Source organism: Oncorhynchus masou, chromosome 3 (genome assembly GCF_036934945.1).
Source record: "Oncorhynchus masou masou isolate Uvic2021 chromosome 3, UVic_Omas_1.1, whole genome shotgun sequence".
Classification (NCBI taxonomy): domain Eukaryota; kingdom Metazoa; phylum Chordata; class Actinopteri; order Salmoniformes; family Salmonidae; genus Oncorhynchus; species Oncorhynchus masou.
This window is the reverse complement of record NC_088214.1, coordinates 38,672,207-38,684,827: the sequence shown is the minus strand read 5'-3', so window position 1 is coordinate 38,684,827 and position 12,621 is coordinate 38,672,207. Positions and strand designations below refer to the sequence as shown.

General features: G+C 42.6%; 1 protein-coding gene across 4 annotated transcripts in view; it reads left to right on the top strand.

Annotated features, from left to right (window-relative positions):
- angptl4 (angiopoietin-like 4) overlaps positions 1–12,621 on the top strand; it is a 29,040-nt gene that overhangs the window by 13,205 nt on the left and 3,214 nt on the right. Inside the window, exons 3-5 of one of the 4 annotated variants that reach the window (XM_064940442.1) lie at positions 8,041–8,819; positions 9,802–9,912; positions 10,003–10,093. In XM_064940442.1, coding sequence (XP_064796514.1) covers positions 8,307–8,819; positions 9,802–9,912; positions 10,003–10,093 — 715 coding nt within the window. In that variant the 5' untranslated portion in view covers positions 8,041–8,306. Of the gene's footprint in view, positions 1–5,014; positions 8,820–9,801; positions 9,913–10,002; positions 10,094–12,621 lie in introns of those variants that run through there. The other 3 variants (XM_064940425.1, XM_064940417.1, XM_064940433.1) reach the window with 3 other exon arrangements.

The following is a 12,621-nucleotide window of genomic DNA, read 5'->3' as shown; positions in this document are numbered from 1 at the left end:
TGTACCTTCTCCGCTATGCAATCTGGTTTCTGAGCTGGTTACGGGTGCACCTCAGCCATGCTCAAGGTCCTAAACAATCTCATGACTGCCATCGATAAAAGACTGTGCAGCCGTCTCCATCGACCTGGCCAAGGCTTTCGACTCTGTCAATCACCACATTCTTATCGGCAGACTAAACAACCTTGGTTTCTCTAATGACTGCCTCGCCTGGTTCACCAACTACTTCTCTGATAGAGTTCAGTGTGTCAATTGGAGGGCCTGTTGTCCGGACCTCTGGCAGTCTCTATGGGGGTGCCACGGGGTTCAATTCTCAGGCCAACTCTTTTCTCTGTATATAGCAATAATGTCGCTCTTGCTGCGGGTGATTCTCTAATCTACCTCTACACAGACAACACCATTCTGTATACTTCTGGCCCTTCTTTGGACACTGTGTTACCTAACCTCAAGACGAGCTTCAATGCCATACAACTCTCCTTCCGTGGCCTCCAACTGCTCTTAAATGCAAGTTAAACTAAATGCATGCTCTTCAACCGATCGCTGCCCGCACCTGCCCGCCCGTCCAGCATCACTACTCTGGACGGTTCTGACTTAGAATATGCGGACAACTACAAATACCTAGGTGTCTGGCTAGACTGTAAACTCTCCTTCCAGACTCATATTAAGCATCTTCAATCCAAAATTAAATCTAGAATCAGCCTATTTCGCAACAAAGCCTCCTTCACTCATGCTGCCAAAACATACCCTCGTAAATCTGACTATCCTACTGATCCTTGACTTCAGCAATGTAATTTACAAAATAGCCTTCAACACTCTACTCAGCAAATTGGATGCAGTCTATCATAGTGTCATCTGTTTTGTCACCAAAGCCCCATATACTACCCACCACTGCAACCTGAATGCTCTCGTTAGCTGGTCCTCGCTACATATTTGTCGCCAAACCCACTGGCTCCAGGTCATCTATAAGTCTTTGCTAGGTAAAGCTCCGCCTGATCTCAGCTCACTGGTCACCATAGCAACACCCACCCGTACCACGCGCTCCAGCAGGTATATTCCACTGGCCATCCCCAAAGCCAACACCTCCTTTGGCCACCTTTTCTTCCAATTCTCTGCAGCCAATGACTGGAACTAATTGCAAAAATCACTGAAGTTGGAGACTTATATCTCCCTCACTAACTTTAAGCATCAGCTGTCAGAGCAGCTTACCGATAGCTGCAGCTGTACACAGCCCATCCAAACAACTACCTACCTCGTCCCATATTTGTTTTTCTGCTCTTTTGCACACCAGTATTTCCACTTGTACATCCTCATCTGCACATCTATCACTCCAGTGTTAACTACTAAATTGTAAGTACTTCGCCACTATGGCCTATTTTATTGCCTTACCTCCTTACTTCATTTGCACACACTGTATACAGATTTTTCTATTATGTTATTGACTGTACATTTGTTTATCCCATGTGAACTCTGTGTTGTTTTTGTCACACTGCTTTGCTTTATCTTGGCCAGGACGCAGTTGTAAATGAGAACTTGTTCTCAACTGGCCTACCTGGTTAAATAAGAAGGTGAAATTTAAGAAAATGAAAAACATTCTTAAAAGTTTCAGACACTTGCAAATTGAAGGAACGTTTGCGGGTGCACAGTACACTGTTCGGATGCTGGAATAATTGTTGATGAATGTGAGAAGATATCACTTCAAAAAGCAGGTTTCGTTTGACAAATCAGATGAAAATATCATGACTGGTTGTGTTCATGGCACTTTAAAAGGTAATATGTTTTTACAGTTTTATAATAATAACTTTTAACCCATTACAAACTGGCCTCTGCCTGGGGCCGCCAAACCACTAAGTCCTCAAGGGGGAAGCAAGCATGGCTATCTGAATTTACACTTTAAAAGGAGCTCTGCTGCGAGATGCTAAAATACCATCTGAGGAGCACGCACATGCGTTTTCCGATTAGCAGACCAGGCAGCGTCAGCACACATAATCTGCAGCTGGATGCTTCTCCTTCAGTTGGCTGTACAAATGTTCTGCATTTGGAATCTAGGTTAAAGGTTGTCAAGCTGGGGGAACGTCCATTTTGAAATTGAATAAGCAGCTGTAGTTGTGGTTCCGGTGATTAGTCACAGACGGCTGGAATGCGTAATATTCCCGTAGCCTCCAGCATCCTTGACTTTTCTTTGTTAAAATCCTGTTTAGTCTGTCCTAGAAATGTCCTGCTTATAACTATTGGCGGAGAATATTGATTGCTTCCTTCACTGGTTTGTGTTTTGTATGCTGGTTCTCTTCCATAATGTAATTAAGACTCAAAATCAAGAGAATCTTGTTTTGTTATGGAGGACCATGTTAAAGAGTATGGTGATTCTTCCTGGAAATAACTTAAGCATGATAAAGATGAGGCTTGAGGTATTAATCTACTGTACATGTTTATTTGTGGAATGGTAATTACATCCCCTGAGTTATCATTCCTCTCACAATCCCTGCCCAAAATATATTGGACCCATGGGGGACAAACACCCCCAAATAAGAAACCAAATAAATATCGATAATCACACATCTATACAGGTGAAGTCGGAAGTTTACATACACTTTAGCAAAATACATTTAAACTCAGTTTCACAATTCCTGACATTTAATCCTAGTAAAAATTCCATATTAGGTCAGTTAGAATCATCACTTTATTTTAAGAATGTGAAATGTCAGAATAATAGTAGAGAGTGATTTATTTCAGCTTTTATTCTTTCATCACATTCCCAGTGGGTCAGAAGTTTACATGAACCAAATTCTAATTGAGTGTATTGCCTTTAAATTGTTTAACTTGGGTCAAACGTTTTGGGTACACCAGCTATGTCAAGAGGAATGGGCCAAAAATGGAAACAAGCTTCCCACAATAAGTTGGGTGAATTTTGGCCCATTCCTCCTGACATAGCTGGTGTAACTGAGTCGGGTTTGCTCACACACACTTTTTCAGTTCTGCCCATAAATGTTCTATATGATTGAGGTCGGGGCTTTGTGATGGCCACTCCAATACCTTGACTTTGTTGTCCTTAAGCCATTTTGCTACAACTTTGGAAGTATGCTTGGGGTCATTGTCCATTTGAAAGACCCATTTCCAACCAAGCTTTAACTTCCTGACTGATGTTTTGAGATGTTGCTTCAATATATCCACGTCATTTTATATCCTCATGATGCCATCTATTTTGTGAAGTGCACCAGTCCCTTCAGCAGCAAAGCACCCCCACAACATGATGCTGCCACCCCCGTGCTTCACGGTTGGGATGGTGTTCTTCGGCTTGCAAGCCTCCCCCTTTTTCCTCCAAACATAACGATGGTCATGATGGCCAAACAGTTCCATTTTTGTTTCATCAGACTAGAGGACATTTCTCTAAAAAGCACAATCTTTGTTCCCATGCGCAGTTGCAAACCGTAGTCTGGCTTTTTGATGGAGGTTTTGGAGCAGTGGTTTCTTCCTTGCTGAGCTGCCTTTCAGGTTATGTCAATATAAGACTTGTTTTACTGTGGATATAGATATTTTTGTACCCGTTTCCTCTAGCATCTTCACAAGGTTCTTTGCTGTTGTTCTGGGATTGATTTGCACTTTGACAGAATGCGTCTCTTTCCTGAGCGGTATTTATTTTACCTTTATTTAACTAGGCAAGTCAGTTTAGAACAAATTCTTATTTTCAATGACGGCCTAGGAACGGTGGGTTAACTGCTTTGTTCAGGGGCAGAACGACAGATTTTTAACTTGTACCTCTGGGATTTGATCTTGCAACATTTCGGTTACCAGTCCAACGCTCTAACCACAGTCCCAATGATGGCTGTGTGTAATCCCATGGTGTTTATACTTGCGTACTATTGTTTGTACAAATGAACGTGGTACCTTCAGGCATTTGGAAATTGCTCCCAAGGATGAACCAGGCCTTGGCTGGGGCCTTGAGGCCTTGAGGTCTTGGCTGATTTCTTTTGATTTTTTCCATGATATCAACGCAAAGAGGCACTGAGTTTGAAGGTAGGCCTTGAAATACATCCACAGGTACACGTCCAATTGAGTCAAATGATGTCAATTAGCCTATTAGCTTAGCAATTAGCTTCTAAAGCCATAACATCACTTTCTGGAATTTTCCAAGCTGTTAAAAGGCACAGTAAACTTAGTGTATGTAAACTTCTGACCCACTGGAATTGTGATGGAATGAATTATAAGTGAAATAATCTGTCTGTTAGCAATTGTTAGAAAAATTACTTGTGTCGTGCACAAAGAAGATGTCCTAATAGATTTTCCAAAACTATAGTTTGTTAACAAGAAATTTGGGGAATGGTTGAATAATGAGTATTAATGACTCCAACCTAAGTGTATGTAAACCTCCGACTTCAACTGTATAAACATATTTAAAGCCAACTTCTAACACTGACTGAATGACGGTCTGTGGTTCGTGACACAGTCCATCAGTCACATTACCGGTGAAACAACTACTTATATTTGAAATAACCTTTTGACTTGCAGAACCACATTAGTACAGTATGCAGTGGGTCACTTCCTCTGGCTTGTCTCAGACGTCATCAGGCCAAGGCACGACGTGCGGTGCGTGCACCAGCAAAAAGGCAGTAGAAAGCTAGGGGAACCTTCCAGTCCCCAAATGCAGAACTCTGTTCTAGCCCTTTACACCCGTCAATTCCCTTCCCGCCATCTGTAATGAAGCACATGCATATTCTTTCCATATAAAAATCAGTAACCAGTGAGTATTTTTGTTCAATTTGTGTTCGCAACATTATTTCGATATTTCTAGTCTTGAGATTAGGCTACAGTGTTATTGCATGTTCCTGCCAGAAACAAAACATTTCTCAGCTTTTCCGTTTATTTGGGGGGGGTTGTGTTGCTTTCTATTTGAAAGGAAACAGATGTTGTGTTGCTTTCAGCAACACAACATCTGTTTCCTTTCAAATAGTATCTGTCAGTTACTCTGACCTTATAAATCATATTAGATAACTTTTAGCGCAAGGGCATAGGCACAACCCACTGGGGAACCAGGCCCACCCAATAAAATAGAGAAGTTATGTTCCAAATAGGACGTTATGTGTTTTCAATTAAACATGCAAACACCATCAGATAGAATTCATAGCAACCAGTGCACTGCGTTAGTCAGATTTGATGAAATATAACATGACACATGAACTTGACAGGAATTCACTAATAAAAACTAACTGAAAGCCACACCCCCAATAAACCACTCGAATAGGACTGCATTTAGGCACATGTCACTGCATTCTTCATTTAGCAAACAAGACCGCTCATAATCCAGTGCCTTTATCACAGTCAACAACACACCTATAATTGAATTGTGTGTGTGGGGGGGGGTGCATCCACATTTCTGCAGGCCCACCCACCAACAAATTTCTGGCTACGTACTAATTTTGCGTAAGCAAATGATACCAAAGCAAACTGTTTACATTCTTGTTCTTGTTTACAGTAAGTCTATATCCTTCCTAAAAATTGGACAACAAAAGCCTATTTGTTTCGCTGAAACAAAAAGTTATTTGACCGTCTTCATAAAGTCCCTGAGCCTTTATCAAACGAATGGATGTTTGGTCCAGGATGTACAGTTCAGTTGAAGTGAGTTTCACTGCCAAGCACTGTAGGAAACCTTCCCAGTTACCTTTCACCTACTTAGCCTCCACCACGGACATGAGAGGGTTAACTCCTTTTCTTTGTGGTCTGGCCCCAGCTCATGAATTGCCTACTTGCTCCCCAGCAGTTAAATCTGGGCCTTGGGAATTACCATATAATGTAGGCATTCTCTGTGGTGAACTTTCCCCTAATTCTCACACTGCTCCAGGCCAAATTATACAGCACGTTCCCCCTGACTTCCAACACATTGCCAATGACTTCACACAACCGCAATCGGCTTCATTCTATCCCAGCCACATGATTAAGCCGACTCAGGTAATACTGTCGCAGAAAAAAAGCTCTCGCTGTACTTTGATGGATGCGTTTTCTAATAAGCGCTAATATCTACAATCGACACGGAGTGTGTTAAGAAGTGCTTCAGTAAATTAAGTACAATCAGTTATTTTTCATTATGGAGGAAGCAAGACAATGTATATTCCCAAACTGCATATAATCAGGCAAATTCGTAACTCTGCAAATGAATATGCAATGTAACATTGAGTTGTTTAAAACCACTGATTTACAGTGCCTTGCGAAAGTATTCGGCCCCCTTGAACTTTGCGACCTTTTGCCACATTTCAGGCTTCAAACATAAAGATATAAAACTGTATTTTTTTGTGAAGAATCAACAACAAGTGGGACACAATCATGAAGTGGAACGACATTTATTGGATATTTCAAACTTTTTTAACAAATCAAAAACTGAAAAATTGGGCGTGCAAGGCACTGTATCTAAATCCCTTTTCTTATCGTATGGGAAATAATGGTAACTTGTGTCATTGCTATATTACGGTCAAGTAACCCCGTAACACATGATCAACAACAAAGAAATCGATGTCAGTGTCAATCACAGGTGACAGGTTTAATACTCATCGCTGCATCCTTTATTAGAAGTTTGGCTCGACCTCTTAATTCCCATGGATCACGTCACTTCTCCCTTTTTGTTGACAAAGCTCTTGTGCACAAACTTGCAACATTATCTCACCTCTGTTAAAGTAGAAAAATACTGGGCACCAAACCTGTTCACAGGGTTGGTTAACTCGAGGTCCCTCTTGTCTCTATCAACCGAGGTAGAACAGCCTTTAGTTAAGGCAAACCATTTCATCTTGAATCATTGGTGGCGAGGCGGCAGTTTAGAACACTGAAGAGGGTTGAATTCCCTGAGGTTTTGCTTTGATTGTGTTTTATTTGTTTTGTTGAGATGTGGTGTGTCGGTATCTGCTGTGTCCTGTAGTTTTTTTTGTCCATTTTTTTTGCTGTTTTATATTGTAAGTTGTTTTTCTCAATTGGTTCCCCTGAATACACACTGAACAAAAACATTTAAAAACTCAACATGTAAAGTTTTGGTCCCATGAGCTGAAATTTAAAAAAATCTCAGAAATGTTCCATTTGCACAAATAGCATCTCTTAAATGTTGTGCACAAATTTGTTTACATCCCGGTTGGTGCCAAAATAATCCATCTACCTGACATGTGTGGCATATCAAGAAGCTGATTAAACAGCATGATCCTTACACAGGTGCACCTTGTGCTGGGGACAAGAAAATACCACTTTAAAATGTGCAATTTTGTCACACAAACACAGTGCCACAGATGTCGTGAAATTGGCATGCTGACTGGAGCTGCCTCCAACGTCATTTTAGAGAACTTGGCAGTACATCCAACCGGCCTGACAACAGAAGACCACGTGTAACCATGCTAGCCCAGGACCTCCACATTCAGCTTCTTCACCTGCAGGGTCGTCTGAGGGTGTGTGTGTGTGGGGAGGGGGGGATTCAAACTCATTGTGAGGAACAAACTCATTGTGATTAGCTGGGCCTGGCTGCCAAGTGGGTGGGCCGATGCCCTCCAAGGCCCACCCATGGTTGCACCAGTGCCCAGTCATGTGAAATTAATAGATTTGGGCCTAATAAATGTATTTCAATTCACTGATTTCCTTATATGAACTGTAACTCAGTCAAATCTGAAATTGTTGCATTTATATTTTTGTTTTAGTATACATATATTTTTTAATCAGCCTGTATGGCTTTCCTATCTTGTTTGATGTGAACCACATTCTTTGTTAAATCATGATGTGTTCAAAGTGCATCAATCTATGCCTTGTCATACAGCTGTCTGATTGTGAATTTCTAGTGTACTGACAAGTCTGAACCCCTTTCTGGGTACAGAATGATAGAAACATTATAGAGACAGTAGCTTTCTGTTTAACATCCTTATGATCATCAATACATCCTAATGTGTTTGCACAAAAAGCTGTCTTTATCATACAGCTGTGCATGGCAATGTGCAAGGGTTTACCCGAAAATCTAAATTCTTTACTGTATTCTAAGGGTACTGATGGAAACCAGCTTCATTGTTACATCATGTGCTCCCCTCCCAGTCCTCCTCTAGACAAGAGTGGGGGAGAAACCAGAGAGCAGATCTCCCCCCTCTGCTCAGCCAGCCAATCAGATCAGCCAGCTGGCTGGAGTTGAAGGGCTCTGAAAGTATAAATCTGAAGTGCTCTTCACAGAGAAGTAGGAGCTTGAGATCTAGTAACCAACTGGAAAGGGTGCACACTTTGCGTGCCTCTGCAAACCACCGGAGGATAAAACAAACCAAAGAAACTGAGTCAACGAACTAACAAACAAAGGAAAGCAAGCGACAATGAAGACAACACTAGTAACTGTGACTCTGTGCCTGGTCATTCTGATGGCCACCGGCAACCCCTTCGAGAGGAGAGGAGGCTTGGCCGCTGGCGGGAAGGAGAAGAGGGTGCAATATGCGGCGTGGGACGATGTGAACGTGATCGCCCACGGCCTGCTCCAGCTGGGTCAGGGGCTCAAGGAGCATGTGGACAAGACCAAGGGCCAGATGAGGGATATCACTGCCAAGCTGAAGGCCTTCAACGGTACCGTGGCCGACCTGGGCAAGGAGGGTCAGAGGCTGCAGGCAGAGGGCGACACACTGAAGGCCCGGGCCCGGGGGCTGGAGGACAGGGAAGTCCAGGTGCTCAACGTGACGGCCGAGCTGAGGGAGAGGACAGAGGAGATGCAGCAGGAGAGGAAGAGGGTGGATGAGCGGATGAACAAGCTGGAGGAGAAGGTGGATGGCATGCTGCAGGGAGAGGGGCTGCCCGACATGAATGCAGGCAACTACAGCGATGCCCGCATCATTCAGGTAAGGTGGGAATCCAAGACTATTTGGGGATACTTTGTTTTTCTGTTTGAAAAAGCTATAATACAAATTGCGCATTTGATGAGAAAGGAGAGCAAACGACCTGAGAAAGTTACAACTGACAAGACAGACTGAGCTGATTTGCTGCATGTCTCCCCCTTTTGTAAGCTTACTTCTCTGCAGTTGCCATTGTATCCAATCATTTCAATTGTATGAAGGCATTACCAACTATTTTTTACAGTAAACAGCCTGGCCTATTCATTCACTGTGCTACATGACAAAACATCACAGAAAAATAGATGAATTGATTAACATCAAGTCATGCTTAATACAGTAGGTTACTAGTTATACATCAGTCCTGCATAATAGTTTGACAAATTGCCTATTTGCTACCACTACCCATCTTCAGAAAAACAAGTGGAGGGGGGCCATGTGATGGACAAGAACATATGGTCTGACGTTATTTCCATTGACCCAAAGATATTCAGATTACAGTAAAGAAAGATCTCCAGCAAACCCTTGAGTCACTGGGACTGTACAGAAGGCACGCCAGTGGGTGTGTTACAATTGTGTTGAAGAGCTTGGACTACGTGCAGAGAGAACGCAAAATCTTGCCAGACAAAAGGAACTGCACACCTAATTTTTAAACCGTGATATTTGGAACATGGTCCAATTTAGGAAAATGTCACGCTTGATTTTATAAATGGTTTACAGCTGCAATAGCACCTGAACTCGAAAGAATTTATTGTTATGGCCATTTTGGGGGGAGGGATGGAAAACCCCGCGTTATGTAACCAAACCACCCGGTTGGAAAATACAAATGCCAGCGTTGATTTTGGACATGTGCTCCGAAGGATATGAGTTGTGTTTTCTGGATATAGTCTAGTAGGTCAATGTGGGCTAGTCATGTTATAAGTAACCTAGGCTACTTACAATTACGTCACAGGAGAAAGACTTACAGGGTACCCTTTCTGTTTTCTTTCAGTGGATGCTGGAAGCTCAGAATAAACGTATTGATGACCTGGTCAACAGAATCCGACTCCAGCAAGATAAACTTGACAAGCAGAACGTGCGCGTCAGAACCCTGCAAAGCCAGGTGTGGAACACAGTCCATTTTAACATTTATCATGATTTATGCGATTGTTTTGTATGAATTATTTAAAGCTTTGTTTTCTTGCTCCCTCAGATTCAGCTGACAAAAGAGAGACCAGCATTCAGGCGTAAACCAGAGGAGGCCGTTCACAATGGTAGCATTGAGCAGCGCGACTCACCCATCGGCAAGTAAAACCAAGCTTCATGTCGAATCCGTTGACTCAATTTACTTTTAAGACACCCAGACAAACACTGACCTCCCGTCCCATGCCATCTGCTTAGGGACAGTAAGATGCTTAAAACGTCAACTTTAACTGGAGTTGTTCCTACATTACTTGAAGTATAGGCTTATTAGCTTTAATCATCAGATTATTGTATGCACGCATTTTACTGGCCAAAGCTCACAAGAATTTGTGCACAGATGATTACTTGTCTGATGGAATCACAATCTGATGAATCCCAGTCGGAGCTTGTTTTTTCACAAGTTTCCAGTTGTCTTGAACGCACTGAAGTCATAATTCGGAGATGTCTGATTTCCCAGTTGTTTTGAACGCGACATTAAGGACATTTTTCCATGTAAATTCAAAACAAAAAAAAGTGATGTGATGACGTTGAATCAATGTGGAAAACTGATTGGATTTGCAAAAAGTAATCAACATAGGTACATTTTGTATTTTTGTCACCCAACTTTTAACCTAAATCCAATGACATTATTTGGTTGATTTCTCGTTGAATTCATGTTAAAACAAATGAACTGACATCTGTGCGCATTGGGTGTTTTTCATTGGGTTCACAGAAAATAGCATGTATTCACAGTATAAAGAAAAAGATCACATCAGGAAGTGTACATTAAGTGAGGCTACTCCCCGTCTTACTCAATACTGCAGTAATTGTAAAGGTGATCATGAGCTCCTCCACCTACAGTACACCCTACGTCAGGCAGCTGTTCCCATCTGAAATGTACTACAGCTGCCTACTCATCACGTGGGCTTTCATCAGGGCGGTATAGAGTTGGCTCATGGTTTCTGGCAATGGAACAAGGATTAGGGCTAACTCGTGGCAAGTTCCTGTTTAGTCCTCAGAGGGGTGGTCACACTAAAAATCCAGCATGAAGGGATATGAATGAATCAATATGACTATACAGGAAAATAGAAGAGTTTATATATCCCTCTGAATGATCCCTATGCAAACCATGCCACTTCATGGATGTTGGTCAGTTCTGCGATTGACCGACTCAAGAGTTCATTGAAGAAGAAAGTACCATTGTTATACCATTTTAATATATTCCCTGTTAAAAACAAGTAATGTATCGCTCTCTCTCAATCACAAGCAACATCATTCGTGGTTATTTCAAAATATTTCCCACTGTCTGATAGCCACTAAATGAAGTAGTTGAAAAGTGAACCCGGAGCTTGGAGATGCAGTCGCTCAGGCGAACACAATGAGTCCTCTCACAGCAAGTTCTGACAGCAGGATTTTTAGGTATGTTATAAAAGAAACAAGTCCTCTGGCTGCACTTTTCCATTGAGAGAGAGTTCAGCAGTCTCGGACAGTGTTATCTCAGGGTCACAATAGACCCCGATCACTGAGGGATTACAGATCTGACAGAGCTCGGGGAGGGGGGGGGGGGTGAATTTCCAAATCTAGTATGCTATATTCTTCAGATTAGGTCCTCTGGGCCAGAGCCAGAAAAAATTTCATAACAGAAAATGGAGGTGGTCTAATTTTGTCTGGTGAACTTTGCACACACATCCTTTGTTGTTTTTTGATGACACGGACTGCCTTGCTCCATCCTTCCAGCTCTCCACTTTGTACTCCTTCCCATAAAACAAATAATCGCCCATCCCTCAGGAATGTCCAACCATTCCCCCAGATCTGTCAGAGAAGCCAGCTGTCCACCTTCTCCCCTCCATCCCCGTAGACCCCCGCCTCTTCAGGCCTAGATGAATGCAACTGTGCGAAAGTTGAGGAGAACCCCTGAACGCAAGGCAAATCACAACTACCCATCGCTAAACAATAGAGCTCATGCCTCGCCTAGAAGGGTCATTCTAGAAGAGGGATGTGTTGCGGTCCCGTGGTTGGTGCTCATGTTTGTACTTGAAAACAAATATCAACCAAGTAAACCGATATTGATTGATTGGTCCCAATTTAAATCTTGAATCATAGTTTAGGCGATTGGTGCAGACAAAGAGCATCATAGCGGATAAACATATGCAGTATCTCTCAAGTCAGCATCATATAAACGTGAACTATTTTCTGGAAAACATTTAAGGTTGTGCTGTGCACCAACTCATGCCTTATCAGGCACATTACATCCAATGGGCTCCCCAGGCCTTTTGTTGACACTGTCTCTATCCCATATAGCGACAGCATGCTCCTAGCACTCTCTGAGCATTCCCTTTGCATGCAGTGGCCATGCACTTCTGTCACTGACTGGCTGCTGTGCATGTGAGGGAGGTGTGACAAACAGGAGGGGAGGGGAGACAGAGGACAGAATGGGGTAGAGGAATGCGAGTTGCCAGGCAGCTGAGGTGGAAGTTTGCTTGGGAACTGGGCACAACACATTAACGGACTAGGGCACAACACATTAACTCTTTCTGTGTTAGGGTATCCAACTATTGATTAACACACTTCACGATAAGGCCCCTTCTTTTTCGCAAGCATTCATAGACCCAGAGAGCTACAATGGAGAAGTCAATGATAGGTATCCCAG